The sequence below is a fragment of the Amyelois transitella genome, chromosome 8 (genome assembly GCF_032362555.1).
Source record: "Amyelois transitella isolate CPQ chromosome 8, ilAmyTran1.1, whole genome shotgun sequence".
Taxonomy (NCBI): domain Eukaryota; kingdom Metazoa; phylum Arthropoda; class Insecta; order Lepidoptera; family Pyralidae; genus Amyelois; species Amyelois transitella.
Genome location: NC_083511.1, coordinates 6,621,855 through 6,640,877, shown reverse-complemented (window position 1 = coordinate 6,640,877; position 19,023 = coordinate 6,621,855). Strand labels below are relative to the sequence as shown.

The 19,023-nt window shown below is 35.8% G+C and overlaps 3 protein-coding genes across 4 annotated transcripts; 2 read left to right on the top strand and 1 right to left on the bottom strand.

Moving 5' to 3' along the window:
- Positions 1 to 236: 236 nt before the first annotated feature.
- LOC106136328 (HIG1 domain family member 2A, mitochondrial) lies at positions 237 to 1,117 on the top strand. Its single transcript, XM_013336851.2, has 2 exons — positions 237 to 560; positions 841 to 1,117. Exons 1-2 carry the CDS (start codon positions 425 to 427, stop codon positions 1,002 to 1,004), a joined length of 300 nt encoding a protein of 99 aa, XP_013192305.1. The 5' UTR covers positions 237 to 424; the 3' UTR covers positions 1,005 to 1,117.
- Positions 1,118 to 3,815: 2,698 nt separating this feature from the next.
- On the top strand, positions 3,816 to 7,500 carry LOC106136723 (threonine aspartase 1). Of its 2 annotated transcripts, none has more exons than XM_013337366.2 (4): positions 3,816 to 4,501; positions 4,585 to 4,713; positions 4,924 to 5,738; positions 5,989 to 7,500. In XM_013337366.2, exons 1-4 carry the CDS (start codon positions 4,474 to 4,476, stop codon positions 6,130 to 6,132), a joined length of 1,116 nt encoding a protein of 371 aa, XP_013192820.2. In that variant the 5' UTR covers positions 3,816 to 4,473; the 3' UTR covers positions 6,133 to 7,500. The 2 variants fall into 2 exon arrangements, with proteins under 2 accessions (XP_013192820.2, XP_013192812.2); XM_013337358.2 differs by having other exon boundaries at positions 3,817 to 4,497.
- LOC106136715 (protein Daple) lies at positions 7,496 to 18,323 on the bottom strand. Its single transcript, XM_013337346.2, has 7 exons — positions 18,101 to 18,323; positions 17,000 to 17,416; positions 13,616 to 13,899; positions 13,264 to 13,434; positions 12,784 to 13,000; positions 9,982 to 12,592; positions 7,496 to 9,906 (listed from the first exon to the last, which is right to left on the bottom strand). The coding sequence occupies exons 1-7, from the start codon at positions 18,155 to 18,157 to the stop codon at positions 9,554 to 9,556; spliced, it is 4,110 nt and encodes a 1,369-aa protein (XP_013192800.2). The 5' UTR covers positions 18,158 to 18,323; the 3' UTR covers positions 7,496 to 9,553.
- Between the last annotated feature and the right edge of the window lie 700 nt (positions 18,324 to 19,023).

Genomic DNA, 19,023 nt, shown 5'->3' with positions numbered 1-19,023 from the left:
ATGACAGCTCTGCATCAGGTAAATTGAGCAAAGACAAGAAAATATAATGTGATTTATGTTGAATTGATTTGTGATGTCAGTTGTAATGATGCTATCGAAAGATTCAATCAATGTGTAGTCAACTAATACAAGATCTAAATAGAATGAGAAAAGAAAAATAATTCAACTACATTTATAAGCTCGCTCGATCAACTTACAAACTAACTGTGACATCTGTCTGTATGTGGTATCAACCAACTGTCAAGTCAACAGCTTCAATGTCATGTCATTCAACAGCATTCCTTAAAATTGCATTTTGAATACACATGAATGAAACTTATTAGAACATATTTAACAAATTGATTTTTGGAAAAAGTAAATGATAAAATATTGTTAAATTAAATAGTAAACTTCATTATATTTGTCTCCATAACAAAAAATCACGATGTCTACTGAAGAAGAACCAACTGACTTGGACTGGGTGCAACTACGTCGTGATATGAACACTGCAGCTGTGAATGTTGAATCAACCAAACAGAAGTTTGAAAGAAAGTTTTCAGAAAATCCATTTGTACCTATAGGTATGACATTTCTCAACAATTTTTAATATAAAAAAACATGTGTATTGTGTTCCAATTTTCCTACCAGCATTATGGCCTAAAACATAGATCATCTAATTCAACACACAAAACATATATTGGATTTGATTTAAAAATTACAGCTTGTCAACTAAAAGTGAAAGTGAAGATGCACTCTAAAACAATAGTGGATCTATATTTATTTTTGAAATAACTATAATTTTTGTTACATAATTTATTATCCACCTTCACCCTCAAGATAAAAATTATGTTTTCCTTTTAGGATGTTTAGCTACAGCAGGAGCTCTTTCATATGGTCTATGGTGTTTCCGAACTGGGAAAACTAAAATGTCACAGCAAATGATGCGTCTTAGAATTGTAGCGCAAGGCTTCACTATCACTGCACTTGTGGTTGGAGTAATGATGACTGCAGGAAAAAACATATAAGTAATGGAGGAAGCTCAAAGAAAAGTATGGCAATTCTACCAGAGTTTTAAACTAATGTTAAAGAAATATATTCATTTAGATTAGATATGTAGTAAATAATATTTTAATTGACAGACCATTGTTTATTTTCATAATTTTTAGTTTTTGTGACTGTGATACACACATTTAATTTGTCTCTACAAAACTGAATGAACAGGATGCTGTTATTAGCTCATGGTCTACCTAAAAGAAGAATCCTGTTTATTAGCCTTGTTCCCCTAAGTAGAGTTTCTATTTATGACCTTAGGTGTTTATTGCTAGGTAAGTATTCTTTCCAAATAACTACAGAAAGAGGATTAAACTATGTATGTAGAAATATTTTTATTCGACCCAGATAAACATCATCTAGCTAAAATTCTTGGTGACCTTGTTTCACCTCTGAGTAGTAATTCGACACAAGTTATGATACAAACATAGGCTTTCTTCAATCATCATATGTGTAGTAGACTGGTTTTTTTTTATGGACCTATTCTTGTTACTGCCTGAAGGGCTTTGCAACATAACTGGGCTTTTTAGTGGCGGAACGTGACGGGCCTCCGGCCGACGCAGTGGCTGCTAAAAGGGTTCCCAAAGTGGGACGAACCTCGGCTTTGACGCCACACAGGTTGAATTTAGTGTTCAACTGCCATAAGGGCCTAACTAAGTAGCAGATCCACCGGATGCCGCCGCGTGGCGTTACCTAGTGAACCGGCCACTAGTCCTACTTCTTCGCGTTCGCCGGCGAACGCGGTGTAAGGTACCCGCGGGTATTTAGGCCTGTCGGGCAATGAGGCCTAAGGAACTAAAAACGCACTAAATACAGTAATCGACGATCAAGATTACACTCACAAAAGCTCAGAGCGTATACAAGTCACTGCGAAATAGCGGACGAATCCTTGCACTTCTCCCCCCGCCAGTGTCGTCGAAATCATTCAGCGGCGACGGTCACGCGGCACGAATTATAAAAATGTATTCCAATAAAACGTAAGTTATTTTGAAAATATCATATTAACAAACCATTATTTAATGTCCATTTATTAATTAATGTATGCTTGTTCGTAGGTTACCGTATTAAAGGACTTGTAGTTGTGAAAATTTTATTATATTTTTTTTCTGTAAACACGTGATTGGCGGATATTAAGGCCTATAAAATTTTACTTTAGGCCTTATTATTTTTTTAAACTGCTATATAAGTAGAAGCGTGTTTTTATGATGTTTTTTGGTGGGTATTATGTACGTATTTATACATTTTCAATTTATTTATCATTGTTTTCAGTGCGAAAGAAGATAGAATGGACGATGCAATGCTCGCGATGCTCCAAGTGGTACCACGAAGGGTGTGTCGGTTTGACTGCAGAAGATGCTGATGACTTTCAATGTCCTAATGGATACGAATAAGGACAATTTATTTAATTTTCTAAGAATACTTTGCTTCCTATTGCTTTATGTTAATGATTATTAATCTCAAGAATACCAATTTACGTAGTATAAGTTGATTTTCGAATAGTTTAAAGTATAGGCCTTTTTATCTTACACTAGTATAATAAGGCCTACAGATTGCGTTTTAAAAAAAGTTATATATTGTTTTGGTTTTAAGCTAGAGAAGCAATTTTTTGTTTAAACTTTGTAGTAATTTAAGTACATGACTGATTAATAATAAAAGTTGTTGATTATGTTGGATATTTTTCATTTTATTACAAATTTTCCTTAGCTAGGCCTTGATACCCGCGGGTACCTTATATACGCGAGAATGTCGGCACGGTGCCTCTGCTGGGTCTGAGGGGGGGACAGCGGCCGTAATGGGGCCGTCCGTATAGGTGAGAATGTCCCTTGGTCTTCTGTACCTTGGGTTGGGTGCGGGGACATACATAGTTGGCAGCTTGCACTACAAGTGGGTTCGGGTGGGAGGGAGCTCGATCAAAGAATCGTTGGGACGTTTCTTTAAAGTAGCGAACGATCGATGGGATTTCCAGTTCCCTGTGAAGATCACTCATTCTGGTGTACCGGGGGGCCCCGGTAGCCTTTCGAAGGAATCTATTTTGTAAGCGTTGGAGCAATACAATGTTGGATTTTGCCGCGTGGGCAAAACACACGCTGGCAAAAGAGAGGACGGGGCGGATGCACAACTTGTATAATGTCAGTTTATTTCTAAACGACATTTTTGGGTTGACGATCATGGAGCTGAGCTTGTAGAGGTACAAGGCGGCTCTGTTTTTGACGCGTTTGATGAGAGGACCAAACGGCATGCGACTGTCTAGGGTGATATCTGAAGGGTGCCAACGATCGGCGTTGACGCTCCCCGGCGGGATCTCGTGGTGATAGAGTGGTCCCTTGAAAAGTAGACTGCTGTACTCTTCGCGGGATTTACCTCGATCCTCTATAGTTGAGACCAATCCTCCAGAGCCTTGATGGCCTGTTGGAGTCGTTTCACTATGGTAGCCGATTGTTTAGAGTGCCGTATCGTCAGCGTAGAGCGCTACTTCCACATTTGGGGTTCGCGGAAAATCGCTAGTGTATAGCGAGTATAGGGTCGGGGATAGCACGGATCCTTGCGGAACTCTTGCTCGGATGGGGCGGGGCGACGAGAGACAGCCCTCCAGACGATAGCGAAACGAGCGGTTTGACAAAAAGTCTCGTAAGATGCGCACGAGAGAGGATGGCAGTCCCATGCCCATGAAGAAGACTGATCCCGTTTTCCAGCCCCTGTCCTTGTTATAAAGGATGTGCTCCGAGAGGCGGTAGGTACACCTGTTGGACGCATGAGTGTTTGGCCCTAAAGCCAAATTTTTTAGACTCTATGTAGTCTTTCAGCCGAGCTAGTATAATGCGCTCGAAGATCTTGCCCATGGTATTGAGCAAGCTGATGGGTCGGTAGGAGGATGGGTTTGCCGGGTCCTTACCCGGCTTGGGGATCCCAATGACGGTTGCACTTTTCCATGCGTTAAGAAAAGTGCAGTTTTCCAAAGCAGCATTGAAGATGCATACCTACTAGGAGAATCAGGAGAGAAGACTGGAATTCAAAAAATACCTACTTTTATTTCTTTCCTTACATGCAAAATTGTTTTTTTCTAATACATGACATTTAAAAAAAAATACTGATACCCGCGATGCCCCTGTATATGTCATTTCTTTGAATGGTCTATGCCAGGGCAGTATAAAAGTAAATACTGTCAATGTCATCACTGGCAAAGATTTAATTGAAAAAATGCAAGAAACAGTACCTAGGTACCTAGGTAGAGAAAACTAAAGCATTCACCCACAAACTAAAAAGAGATAGGTACTATTATTCACCTAGGAAACAAGATTCAGTGTTTATTCTTTTATCAATCAGATGTATTGTTATGTTGAATTGTATGAAAATAACCTATTAGTATTAGTTATGTTACAAACGTTTTACTAAACAATATCACAGTAATAATAATTGTAGTTCTCTGTCGGTCCATAAAAATGAATGGCTTTATCGCCGTACATTGTGGTAGGTAAATATATTTGTAAATTTTATTGATGCGAGAAGATACACTTGATTTAAATTCTATTTAAGTACATAAATTTTATTTTGCAGGAGCCGGTTACCATAGTGATTCTTTGAAGAAAGACTATCAGAGGACATGTTATTCTGCATGCCGTAGCGCTTCCGAAGCATTGAAGAACGGAGGAAATGCCATAGATGCTGTAGAAAAAGCAATCATAGGTATATTTTACAACAATAAAATAAATAAAAATACAGAATAGGTATATATTTGATTAAGTGGCCTTGGCCTTGCCACTTTTTCAAGACTTTTCTCTGTCTACCAGTAAGGAGAAGAGTCGTGAATTCTTTTATTTAGCATGATAAAATTAATGATCTAAACAGTTTTGTTTATTATATTTTTTTATTAAGTACAGAATATTTTCTTTCCAGAATTAGAGAATAGCCCACTGACAAATGCAGGCTTTGGATCTAATTTGAGTTGGAGTGGGTTGGTGGAATGTGATGCTTCACTTATGAATGGTCAAACTTTACATTTTGGTGCATGTGGAGCCGTGTCCAATGTATGGAACCCAATTACCTTAGCAAAACACCTGTGTATCAAACAGTGTGATAACTTATCGCTTGGTCGTGTGCCACCATGCATTCTCACTGGGAAAGGTGCTAGATCCTGGGCAGAACGGATGGGTTTGGAGATTGTTGATGATAAGAAAATGATCTCAGCACGTTCATATAGAAATTACAAACATTGTAAAAGAAAGTTAAAAAGGTATTCAATACAGAATGATATTAAGTTCAGCCCATTGGATACTGTTGGGGCCATATGTGTAGATTCAAATGGTGTAGTGGCTGCTGGTGCCAGTTCAGGTGGAGTTTCCTTAAAACATGAAGGAAGAGTAGGTCAGGCAGCCTCATTTGGCAGTGGAGTGTGGGCTGTGATGAGCAGAGATGGTAAGAAGCCATCAGTAGCTGCCTGTACATCAGGCTGTGGTGAACATTTGATTCGTACAGAGTTGGCAAAGAATGCAGCAGAAAGTTTGTTATCATCATCTCCAACATTAGGACTAGATAAATGCTTCAAAGAGAATTTCATTGAGTCTCCATTTTTGTGGGATGTCCCTGAGCGTCTTGGTGGTGCATTAGCTCTGAGATTTGATGCAGAAGTTGGAGAAGGAGAGTTGTTGTGGGGCCACACAACTAAGACCATGTGCATTGGGTATATGTCAACAGATAATGCTAAACCAAAGGTAATATAAATGTATAAATAAATACCAATTTTTGTCTGTTACTTTGTATCACAGAGAATATCTGTGTCAACATTTGTCATAATAGATCCCAAACTGATTTCAAATGAAATGAAAGTACTAGGATAAAAGAAAATATAGGGATATACATATATTCTTAAATAGTCACAGAGTATATGCACAGATTTATTAATAGTTCTATTTTAGAATAATACAGAATATATTATTTTGATACATAAACTTTTTCTTTCAGTGTATAATTTCACACCTTCCTCCTAAAGTGGAACCCGGACAAAAGGCAGTAGTGTCAGGGCAATCATTCATTGTTCCCATTCAACAGTGTCCTGTCGTCACATGGGAAATCAAGACTGAATTAAACTGCAATGGATCTCTTTGACTATGTTTAAACTTTATTACAACTATTGAATGCATGACATCGATTATGTTAAAGGTCTGAATTAACAGAAAAGTCTGTCTATCCCACTAGTCCCATTGTGTTATCTCAAGGTGACACAAGTGAGGTGATTTTACTAAATTGATACCCATTTGTTTTTGGCGTGCATTTTTATAGTCAAATGCGCACAGTGTTCATTAACTTTAAATTCATTAAAAACAGCTAATTTATTTACTAGGTTAGGAATAGAACCATTGTCAAAGTTTCTTCTTTAGACAGACATCTGACAAGTACTATGTATGTGCTGTTTCCTCATGGTCATAAATGATACACATTTGCAGTGGTCATTTACAACATATTTTTATATTAAAACACAAAAGATTGCATTATATACATTATACGTTTGTCATATTGTGTTGACCAAGGGGGAGCATATTTGTGACAAACAGTATGTTGCCAAAGATAAAAATATATTATAGGTTTTTTTATCATAAACTAAAAGAAATTTGACATATAAGTGTATATACCATACCATAGTCTGGGAAGCGATGCCAGATGCCACCAAGTATGTTAGGTCCTGGCGCGTAAAGATCTTTCCAACTAGCTATCCTTTCGGACTGTGGTGGACGCGTGGTTAACAGAGTAAACTAATACAACTGCCCTTTCTCTTCTAAGTTTGCGGTGAACTTGGGACAGTCTTATCAACGTTCATGAGAGCTATGAGTGAAGTTATAAGCATCGCAGGCTGGCGTCATACAAGAAAAAATTTCTTTAAAATATGAGCTCAATACTAAGCATGATGACAGGTTTTAAAACAATATAAATTACTTAATAGAATGCTATTTTGACGTCACAAATATTTTATATTCATACGAAAAACGATGAGAAAATAACTTTTTTAAATCCAAAATTATTTAAAAATAATTCTATGCCATCAGTTAATACGAAAAAATCAAATTACTTTTACTATGTCGCATCAGTAGCTGCCGAACAAATAAGGTTCGTGATGCGATCATAAAGCTCAGGTGTAACGTCACTTAAGTAGCATTTTGTAAGTCGCGTTTTTGACTCGCTACATTATTCGTTCTTCATTATATCTATTTGTTTATTGAGGCGATTATGTCACCAATTTGTTAGTTGTTTTAAAACTAAATTAATAAACACCAAAACAAAAATTACTCAACATGCCATATGACAGAAATAGATTGCAGTGCTGGTATGTTAAAGAAGTGTTCATAACTTTTGTTTAGTCTTAGTTCCTAAAAGCAAATACTATAGATAGTGTTGATCTCTTGAATCATAGCATTAAAGTAGAAATAATAATGATTTGTGCAGAAGACACTTTTTTAAGAAATAAACAATCAAATCTTATCTTATGATTTTATTTCGAAATATCCTGTATTAAGGTCATGTGCTTTTACATAAATTCGGTGAGAGGCTATTTATTATTGTACAGAAATACAATGTTTAATAGACAAAAACATCTTAAAAAAACTAATTGTCATAAAAGCATATTTTAACATTTACTTAACAGTTGCATATTTTAAAGGAAATGGAAAATACTGAAGAGCACCATCATTTTAGTACCACATAATATAGTTTTTGAAAAAAACTGAATGTCTTGGTAATGGTGCTTACAAGAGTTATAAATATAAGGCACTAATAATTGCAGCGAAAATGAAAATAATATCACTACATATTTAATTTTATATTACATTAACACAATGAGTATAAGAGATTGTATAAATACATTTCAAACATACGTAAGGCCATAATAATAATTATTTTTTGTACTGAACTAAATTACAAACTAAGTACTCGCATCTTAATAACTAATTTATAATTAAACACTTTTACGAAATAAATAATAATAAAAAATATTTGTGCAAGTACTAATTATGCCTTTGAGTAGAATTCGATTGGTATAAAACTTAAAATAGTTTAAAAATTAAGTCACAGAATCACTGGCAAGGGACCCCTCAATATATTACTGGGCGTCTTTATTTATGATCAAGTGTAAGTATAATACCTATTAATATTATTTACAATGCATTGTGAGCCTCGAAATCATAAGATCCTATTTAAACTAGTTTCGCGTGATCAAAACAATAATAACCGCGAACATAAAAGTTATATCTGTGTAAATAACTAAAAACCTAAAGCGCGATTAAGTATGGAATATTCACGAAAATTCCTATGGATCCCTCCTAACATGTAGGGTATTTCTGTTATTTTATTTTAATATTTTAACAGTACTATAATGGGTGCGGAACATGATGCAGTCTTGTCAAAAAAAAAGCATAAGAAAAGGCCTCAAAAAGAACGTAAACTTAATTTAATGAAGCATAGATCTTTCGTATAGTTTATTGGCGGAAGTTCAAAAATACTTGGACTATTATGATATTAGGATAGGTAATATTAGCAAAATCTTAATGAATACGGATGATACATGTAATTGTTTTACTTGATTATAAAAATAATATCAATTAGTCATAAATTGTACTATGAGTAAAGAGTATGAATGTCATTAAATTGAAACGGGTAGCTTTAAATACATTTTCTTACGTCATAGAGAGATATTTGTGTCAAGCTGTTTTCTAATTGCATTCGTGATGTTCCATCTAAGTGCTCAATAGCAACGATTTGATAACTTGTGATCGATATTGTAAATGATCACAAGCATAAAAGAGAGTGTTCTCATCATGCGCAAACACATGTACTGACTATTTACATATAAAATATAATTACGTATAGGTTAAAAAATGTAAGATTTGTTTTAAATTAAACTGACAGCAAATTTGCATTGACCATGAAACCCGAAAGAAATCAGCTATAATTGTACCTTGTCCATTTGTTCATTTGGTTTTTGAAAGCTCTGGCTGCAGTCACGTCCTACGTTTGTTTAACGTTTGGAGAAAATAAACTTTTAAATACATGTTTATAAATATTTTGAAACTCATTTATCTACCAATATCGTTACTTATTTACCTGACACTAAATGAACTATCGGCTGAATTAAAATAAATGGTTGGACAATATATAAACAGGTACTCAATTTGAATACCTACAAGCAATCAATCATATTCTGATGCTTTGCACCTGATGGTTCCGCCGAAAATACAAACAGATTATTAATTATTTGTATTTGTTGATAATGCAATAAATCGAACAAAACCTATTTCACATAAAATAGAAAAAATATGTCAAGGGATAAATAGCTAAAATTGCAGGTCTAAAAATAGAACTCGAATTAAATGCCAAGCTAATACTGTCATTACGATACATTATTCCATCACATTATTATTCAATATAACTCCCAATATATCAACATTCCAATCACATCAATTCAATCACACCGTAAACGGTAAAGATATCAAAATTCAAGGCAACTTATCAGTCTGATTAAGCATTCCCAATCATCTCATTACACACAACCATATTCGTACCATATCGCGGACTCTTTTGAATTATCCCTCTCTTTCTCGTTGCGGCTGGGAGCTCTTCTGTCGTGTCGTATCTCAGAATCTTGTATGTTATCGTCGACTGCGCGCGAGTGGTCTGAAGCATTTCTCTGAAGATCACTTGAACTATTATTAATGTTTTGACACGCGCCGTCGCCGATGACCGTGGAAATCCGGTTGTATACTAAATACGTCGGATTCTCTTTGATAGGGGTGCTCTGCGGCTTGGAGTTCAAAGTGACGTCGGGATTGTCGTCAGCCACGTATACGGTGCGCCGAGTGCCGGCCGTGCCGAATACCGGAGAAGGCGTACTCACTACGAAAAATAGGATTTGGTTAACATATTTGGAGTAGTTTAATAAGAAATTTTTATACAAAGAATTATATTAACCTGCTGGCAGTCCCGTGTCGCCTTCCAGTCCTTGATAGCTGTTGCGATGTGAAGACGGCAAATTCTTATGCGGTCGCCTCCTCAAAGATGCTCTTATGAGTGCATCGTCCCCTCCGCCACTATGCATCGATGTAGTCGATAGCCGTCTAACAAAACTGTTCTCATTAGTCAGCCTTGAGTCCAAACTTGGGATAGAACCACTAATATCGGCATTGTCGGATTTCTTCAGAAGCTTCTCTTCGAACCTTCGACTAAAACTAGAGTCTGAACTGTGCCTAGGCGATTCCACGCTCGGATTTGAAGATCCGGGATCTTGGTCAGAAGTTTTGGATACCTTCTCAATATCTTGGCTACCCGGATCCGATTCACCAGATTCAGACCCGGCTAAGGTCAACTGCGATTTGGAACGATTCGCATCGTCTATCCTCTTATTATTCCTCGACGGTACTTTATTTATCAAATCGGTACCAGCCTTACGAACTCTTTTGACAAACGAAGCGCCAAAGCCGCGGCGTTTTGTTGTACAATTATCGAGCTTTTTATAATGTTCCATTATCTTTTCCTCTAATTTTTCTTTCTGGCGGCACAGGGCGTTCACTTTATCAGCAAACATCTTTTCTTCCTCATGATAATGCTGTTTGTCTTTCAAAGAATGTGCTAGCAACTCGTGGTATTGAGTCAGAAGTTGAGATACATGATCCATCAGAGATCGCCTATCAGCATCTAAGCTTTTATTCATTTGCACCAACATTTCACAATGTTGATTTGTTTTATTTATTTCTAATTCCATACTTGTTATTATTTCTAACTTAGTATTTATATCTCCGGACATTTCAGTATTTCTTAACTTCAGTTGTGTAACTTCACTCCTAAGATTTCTGTATTCTTCTTGCATATTTCTATACTCATTTTTCAGTCTGTCACTAGCTGTAAATAGATTTCTGAAATCGTCCTTTAGTTTTGAATGTTCAGCCCTGAGATTTGTTAAATTACGTGATTCTATTTTCAAGTTTTCTCTTTCCATTTCAAAATCTGCCAATCTTTTTTCAGCTATTTCTATTTTTTCTTTCAATTCTCGATTTTCTAACTTTATATCTCTAAGAGAAATTTTCACTGGTTCTCTTTCACTAAGCAATAATTCATACTCACTGTTTAATTGCTCATGAAGAGTCTGTAAAGCAACTTGATCCCTTAACAAATTGTCTTGTTTATCTTTCAACACGTCCAACTGTTTAATAACTTCTTCTTTTTCTGCAGCTAATTGGCTATTAGCTAATTGTAAGGTCATTTGTTGAGATATTAGAGAACCATTTTGAGAATTTAATGTGGCAATATTTACTTGTAGTTTTGCATTTTCGGCTTGACTGTTTTCTAGAGAAGCTTGCAATGCTGCTAAATCTGAAGTTAGTTGCTCTATTTGAGGATTGACTAAACTTTCATTTATATCATCCAATTTTTCTTTAACATCACAACTGCAAGGAACCAATTTCATTAAGTTGGCTTTAGCAGCTATTTCTGATATTAAACCTTCATGATCAGCATTTGTGATAATTTTTTCTAGTAAATCTTCCACGCTTACTTCCTTAGAAATTATTTCAGAAACACTGATACCAATTTTCTCCATACAATTTCTCAATCTATCGAAATTAACTTTTTCGGAAATTAAATCTTTTTGTAATGTTTGTATAGTTTCAGAATCTACTTTCTTTTGCGATTTTAATTCTTGAGCTTTTTGTTCTAAATCTTGAAGTTTATGAATAGTGTTTTGACCAATTTCTATTTCTCTGGTAAGTCTTTCTATTTCTTTTTTCTTCAACTCAATTTCTGTTGAAATTTTATCAAGTATTACATCCTTTTCTTCTATTGCTTCTCTTAATTTATTTACTTCTCTTTGAAGGTTATGTGCTTCCTTTTCGCTGTAAGTTAATTTAGTTTTTAGCTCTTCAGTTTGTATTATTAATGCTGTTACTTTATCGGCTTCTGGTTTCAAAATGTTTAATTCTTTCGTCCTCGCATCCAATGTTTTTTCTAAATCATCAGCTCTCCTTTGTATCGAATCGCATAACATTTGAATTCGTTGTTTATCTTTGGTCAAAGACTCTAAATGCTTTTCAAAGTCTTGTAGTTTATTTTTCTCTGATTCTCTATCAATAGACTGCCGATCTATAAATGCTTTTTGACTATCCAATGAGTCTTGTAATTTCCTATTTTCTTCCAACGCATTTTTGAAAACATCTTCCAACTCAGAATTTTGTTGCATTAACCTATTACAATTCTCTTGTAATTGCTCCCATTTCAAACTTAACTTTTTCTTTTCTTTTTCTAATTCCAATAATTTATCACTGCTTTCTAGCAGAGACTGTTCTCTCAAGTTATCAATGGTGGACAATAACCTTTTGTTTTCTAATTCAAGTTTTAGGGCCCTTGCTTGTGCATTGCTTGTGAGTTGCTCAGATAAACTATTTTCACCAGATTCTAGAGTGCTCTCGCATTCATTATCAGTATCTAAGTTGCTATTGTTGCTCTCACTAAGTACAGATTTAGTAATATACTGTAAATGATTATTTTCTTCAATAAGCTCCTGAATCTTTTGTTGATCTGCATCCCTTTCCTGTAAATTGGATAAAAATATATATATATTTTTTTAATATATTCAAAAGAGATATCGAACAGGCAAACGACTTCGAAACCTTGGCCATGCTTTCACAGCATCTTATTTATAACTTACCAAGTTGTCTTTTGTTGACGCCGAACTTTGCAGCAATAGCTGAGAAATTTATAGAGAACAAAAGAAATACAAACCAAAGCTATATCATTGGCTTCTCTTTTCAACTTAATCATGGCGGCTTCCAATGTCAGGCATTGTTCTGCCCGCTTCCGCGCCCTTTGCAATTGTTCCTCTAAGGCATCTCTGGTTTCCATTAGTGCTTTATTGTCTTCTCTCAGCTCCATTACTCTTGTCTTATAATACTCCGCATCAGCGAGACGATCGCGGTAGCGTTGCATCTCCTGCTCTAATCTGCAAACAAATATACTTCTTTAGAATACAAGCGTGTAGTTTTCCACCTTTGATTATCTTCCTGTGTTGTTGTAGGATAAAAAAGTACAGACACAATCAGGCAGCCAATCATACAATTGTAGTTAATTACTTTCTGTCTTTTAAAATTCAGATTGCGACCAGGAATGCGCTATGATTTTATTTGAATATAAGAAATGAGACAATAACCGTATATCCCAAAACCATGTAAATTGAATGGCTTCAGAAAGAATATAATTAGGTACCTATCACATCTTTCTGCTTTCTCCCTGAGTGCATCAACTTCATCTCTGTATCCTGCAGATTTCCTCGCTTCGTTGAACCATTCCTGACTGTCGGCCCGAAGTTTGTTCAAGACCAGTTTAGTGTGTTCCAGTTCCTCACGACATTCTGACAATTGCTCTGATTTTTCTTCCCTGAAATTAAACAATAATTTTTAATGAACATAGAACTTAAAATCAGTACCATTTGCAGCCTCGTATGAATTTATTTATTTATTTTATAATAAATTTTATTCAATTAGTTTTACTTCCAAGACGGAATCCTAGACTCTAAAAAAAAGATTGAAGTTTGCAAACAGTATGAATAGGTACTAACAATTCCTGTCTTTGCTTTCGCAGTCGCGCCTTCCAATCAGCCAATTCCACTGCCAGATGTTGACTCTCCCCATTATTCTGATTGACATTCTGCGTCGAGCGACTCTTTGCTTGCTTGTTCTCGTTATCAGTGTCGCACAAACCCTCGTTCAGGACCAAAGAGGCCCAGTTTAACAAGTAATGGTCTCTCTCCTTGGCCAATCGCCGCATGTGATTGAACAGAGTCGGCGACTGAAAAAGGTCTATCGCGTCTGGTGTAAGCACAACGGTTTGCATGTCGGTCACCTAAAAAGAAAAAAATATAAATTTATTAACAGCGGTTGAATTCGTGCTGCTTAAACTGCCAGAAGATGGCCCATACTGTATTCAATAAAAGAAAAAGAACAGGGCAGATTTGAAAAAGGAAAATATTTTATTTTGTTCTCTGCTAAATACAACTTACGATACAAAGCATTCATAGACAAAACCTTACGCTAAAAGAATTTGATCGAATGGTCTTACATTTGTTACGCAAGTTGCTGCAAAAATTATAGAATTTTTGCAGCAACTTGCACTTGGCTACGGTGAGTTATGCTATATATTGTGTGGTTAAAGATTTAGTGAAATTAAAAAAGAATTCAACAAAGCGCTCTTGCTTATTAATGAAATTTAAATCGCGCCACTACAGCAAGCCAATAGCGTCTAAAGAAACCAAAATTCATAGTGACCACACTATTATCTTTATTGTATTTTTTTGTTCATTCACTTACATAAATACATATGGTCACGTCTATATCCCTTGCGGGGTAGACAGAGCCAACAGTCTTGAAAAGACTGAATGGCCACGTTCAGCTATTTGGCTTAATTATAGAATTGAGATTCCAATAGTGACAGGTTGCTGGCCCATCGCCTAAATAATCCAAGTTTGTAAGCCTATCCCTTAGTCGCCTTTTACGACATCCATGGGAAAGAGATGGAGTGGTCCTATTATTTTTTTCATCTGTGCCGGGAACCACACGGCACACTTACATAAATAATGTGGGATAAGGAGAAGAGAATGATTATGTACTGCGTGTAGCGTCTATAACGTGTAAAGAAAAAGAAACGGAATGCTTAAGTACTTTAATAATATACATTTAATCTCACTTGATTAAATTCATAACTATTTGTAGGTACCAATTACTTGGTTGGTAGACTGCTAAAGAACCATAGCCAAACAAATTAGTAACGTTCAGTTATGACGTCACTTGGGCAAACGCGTAACACAATTATGGTAAGCACAACATTAGTTACAACATTTTTGGCACCTCATTGCGGACAAGGCCAACATTTAGTGGACACACCGAGCCATACTTAAATATCAATGGAACATTAGCCGAAACAACACAAATCGAGTCTTCAGATGAGTCACCGCGCCGACCGCCCTCAAAATGCGTCATAATGGTATACCTACCTATATCAATAGCATTTGTAGATGTACCGAAAGAAGTATGCAGGATTCGTGGAAAGTGGAAAGATGTAGTCTCTGCCTACCCCTCCAGGAAAGAGGCGTGATTTATGTATCAATAGCATACCTCAGTTTTTCTTTATAAGGGTTGGGGACGTGAATGTACATCCCTTACGGGTAGGACAGACCGAACTCTCTCGAAAACCTGCAGGCCACGTTCAGCTGTATGGCTCAATGATGGAAATGAGATTGAAATAGTGACAGGTTGCAAGAGCATAGTCTAAAAGAAGAATCCCAGGTTATAAACCTGTCAATAAATTTACTATTGATATATAGGTAGGAAGTACCTAACTACTCTTTTTCCTCCTGGCAATAATTCCATGACATCCTCATCTAAGTCTTCTGATCCTTTCCAGGCTCCTGCCTGCAGGCAGGTCAGGCTCCTGCCTGACCTGCCTGGAAAGGATCAGAAGACTTAGACTAGACTTAGGCCTGCGCCTTATGACCATTATCCTGGATTGGGTTGGCAAGGCATACCTACTAGGTACTATTTAGGTTAAAGTTTTGTTTGAACTTTTAGACTAAATTACAAAAACATGGTGATCAAAATCGTTTTAGTAGTTTCAGAGTTTATCATGACTTGAATTTTTTAAAGTTACAAAAAATTCTATGATATCGACATTTTATATCTGCAAGCAATCTAAAGTATGACGCCCAAATTCTCCGCGTTAATTGGCTGCAAACATTTTGTTACCACGCAACCATTCTACCTTTACACAAAACCAGCATATCTTTACACAAAAACTACGAAGTCTTTATCTTTTTAATGGTTCGCCGGTTCACACTTTTATCTACGTATTGTAATACAATGCGGGTGGAAAGCTCAAGAAACATTTATTGTCGTGCTTCACTTGTTAATGAGTAAGATAAACCAGTTAAGACTTTCATTTTTTTAAACTGGTGTGATGAACTGATGAGCCATAAAATACTTGATAATATAGATGACCAAAAAAAAAAATGTGGTTGCCGGCACCAATAAAAAAAGATAAGGAGCACCCCATTTCTTTTCCATGGATGTCGTAAAAGGCAACTAAAGGATAAGCTTATAAATTTTTCATCTTCTAGGCCAATATATTATATGAAGGATGTCCTGGTAAAGGGTCAGGTCAAGAGTACCCGAAACCGCCGAGCTTGCATGAAGAGAGTTATAAATGTTGATGAAGCGAAGGAAGTATGCAGAGATCCAGAGATTATGGCAAGTGGAAAAAGGTAGTCTCTGCCTACCCCTCCCGGAAAGAGGCGTGGTTTTATGTATGTATGTATGAATGAAAAAAAACATTTTCAACCTCATCATTCCATTTCCATGGATGTCCCAAAGGTGCCAACATGAAAACAGGCATTATAGCCTGGTTATAAGGAAAGGTTCTCCTGTTAAACTGACTCTGTGGCGCACGGTAAATGCGGTTGTCTGTGACACCAGAGGTCCTGGGTTCAAATCCCAGCCAGGGCATGATGAGAAATGAACTTTTTCTAATTTGCTTGGATATTTATCTGTGCAATTATTTATTATAAAATATTGTGTTGTTGAGATATGAGTAGAATCCCGTAACACAAGTTTCGAACTTACTTTGAGACTAACTCATACTGTGTGTATAATTTGTCTTGTATATATATTTATGTACATATGTTAACAAGGTTATGCCGTCAGTAGGGATTCTAAATATCCCATGCCCACAGTGGGCTTTTCCAAGAGGGTACAATCAAGGACGAGAATAATGACAAAAATGGATTAAAAAAGATTTAAAATTAAAGCTTTGGAACTATGTTTAAAAGAGATTTTACCCTTGCCAAACAGGGGAGAGTTGTAGACGCTGCCAACTTCAAAAATTATCTATGAATTAAAAGCTGTAACATTTTAGTAAAGGTATTCATAGATCCTTAAAGATTAAACATATATACCTGTTTGATGCATTCCACAATGTTGTGCTGTAGTTCCACATCCAACTCCTTGATTTGTGTTATAAACAACTCTTTATTTGGACACTGAACAGCTGCTCCTAACAGAAGTAGTATTAGAAGCTTCATATTTTCTAAACCTTCCCGTGACTCAGGAGTTTTCCCCATACAAATACACTCTGGGACAACAAGTAAAGTCATACCCAGTTCTTCCTCATACAATGTTTTAACATTTTTCACTATAGCATCAAAGTTTTTGATCTGACCAAGTATAAGAGCTTGGTCTTCCAAACCAGCTAGTTTTGTGATGTGAAACGATGGTTCGGGGTCTATCTGAAGGTACAGTTGGTGCAAGATATCGCCATCGAAGAGGGATTGATATTCTGTGACAAGGTCTGGATTTGGAAGGCATGATTTCAGCTGAAATAGAAAAGCAATGTTCATTGTACACCGCAATAAAACTTGTATAATAATACTTTGAATATAAAGACTTGCAATGCCTCATTCACTTCACCACTTCATTTAATAGTTTACATAAAGTGCTTTCTTGTTAACATAATAAATTTCACATGGCAGTCTGTTTTCATTGTTTCTTAAAATTTTATTAACTTGAATTGAGTTGAAGTTTTGATTAATGTTCCCAGGTATATGTAGTTGAAAAAAAACAGTAGGATGTTTTTGGTGCTAGTGAATTAGACTTTATTCCCAAAGAACCAAAGCACTGTCAATAAAATTTCATATAACAATTATTTTCTGTGATCATTTCACACAATATCAGTAAATACTTATTATTATGATTGATACAAAAAATATTGATCAATGGCTGATTGAACTTTAAACAAACCATATTGAAGAATTATGTTACTTATATACATAAGATTGTTATTCAAAAGCTTAAAAATATATCGTATCGAATGGTTTCAGAGTAACAGTTTAGTCATTTCTATAATTTCCTATATAATCAGAATATTATAACAGACATATAAAATAACAGTTCATTCATACGGAACGGTTCACGGGCTAAGTAGGTATTTTGTCTCACGCTTCATTCTTACTGAGAGAAGTACCTAATAAAAACAGATGCACGGATCACTGATCACTCACCCACGAAACTAGGGGCCCACTCAAGAAGTCTTCTATTTCAGAGGCCGACGCGGCCATTCTTGCCAAACGTTAGGATGAGCGAAACCGACGGCTTTGGTCTTGAACGGGGCGCATGGCATCAAATAAATCCTCAATGTTAAAACGATTAGAGAATCTATTCAACATCTGTAAAATACAAAGAAGAAAGCCGTAATCACCACACCACACACAACACGAATTTAGCACCTTGACAAGGTAGTGATGTAATTTAATGATTACGAATGGCAAATTAGTAAATACGACTTCGATAATCGATATGTTTTATCGATAAAAAAAACAACATAATAAAGGTTTGATAAAAATAAAAATTAGAAATTAATTACGAAATTTAAGGTTCAAGAATGTATGTACATACATACTACAATACTACGAAGAGTAATCCATGCGACTATTATGTGGTGTTGTTTTTTGTCAACACTTATTATTTTATTTTATATGCGTCATAAAAACCTCTCATGTCTAAATCAAAATTCCGTCAGAAATTTAAACTGTTGAATGCGGTAATTTGGTATCAATTCAATGGGTATTTAATTTAGTTCAATTCAATGTGAATATGATAAATCAAAGTCGATTTTCACCATTGTAGATATTTTTTGAAATAATTAATGTACATCCCTAGTGTTACCGAATGTAAGACAAAACCGATATGTCAAAGTCAGTTTTTCATCCGATGAGGATGTCAGTCAGTGTTAAGTATCGAAACAATCGATAGCACAGTTTGGTACAATATCGTTAGTAAGTTCAATTAATACAATCGATAGGTTTGACCGAAGAATTCAATTCGAGCCAAATCATCACACCCGCTACAGTGGTAACCCCGACGTGATTTTGTATAATTAAAATTATGTCTGCGCGCACACTCCCCTCTCCTTATATATCACGTC

Bases quoted from the DNA above. Each gene is read 5' to 3' on its own strand.
- LOC106136723 (XM_013337366.2), top strand. From the start codon at position 4,474: ATGGCTTTATCGCCGTACATTGTGGTAG. The intron at 4,502-4,584 runs GTAAATATATTT...TTTATTTTGCAG, and splicing joins ATCGCCGTACATTGTGGTAG to GAGCCGGTTACCATAGTGAT. The intron at 5,739-5,988 runs GTAATATAAATG...TTTTTCTTTCAG, and splicing joins CAGATAATGCTAAACCAAAG to TGTATAATTTCACACCTTCC.
- LOC106136328 (XM_013336851.2), top strand. From the start codon at position 425: ATGTCTACTGAAGAAGAACCAACTGACTTGGACTGGGTGCAACTACGT. The intron at 561-840 runs GTATGACATTTC...TTTTCCTTTTAG, and splicing joins AAATCCATTTGTACCTATAG to GATGTTTAGCTACAGCAGGA.
- LOC106136715 (XM_013337346.2), bottom strand. From the start codon at position 18,157: ATGGCCGCGTCGGCCTCTGAAATAGAAGACTTCTTGAGTGGGCCCCTA. The intron at 13,435-13,615 runs GTTAGTACCTAT...GTTTAATTTCAG, and splicing joins CGAAAGCAAAGACAGGAATT to GGAAGAAAAATCAGAGCAAT. The intron at 13,001-13,263 runs GTACCTAATTAT...ATTTGTTTGCAG, and splicing joins AAAGCAGAAAGATGTGATAG to ATTAGAGCAGGAGATGCAAC.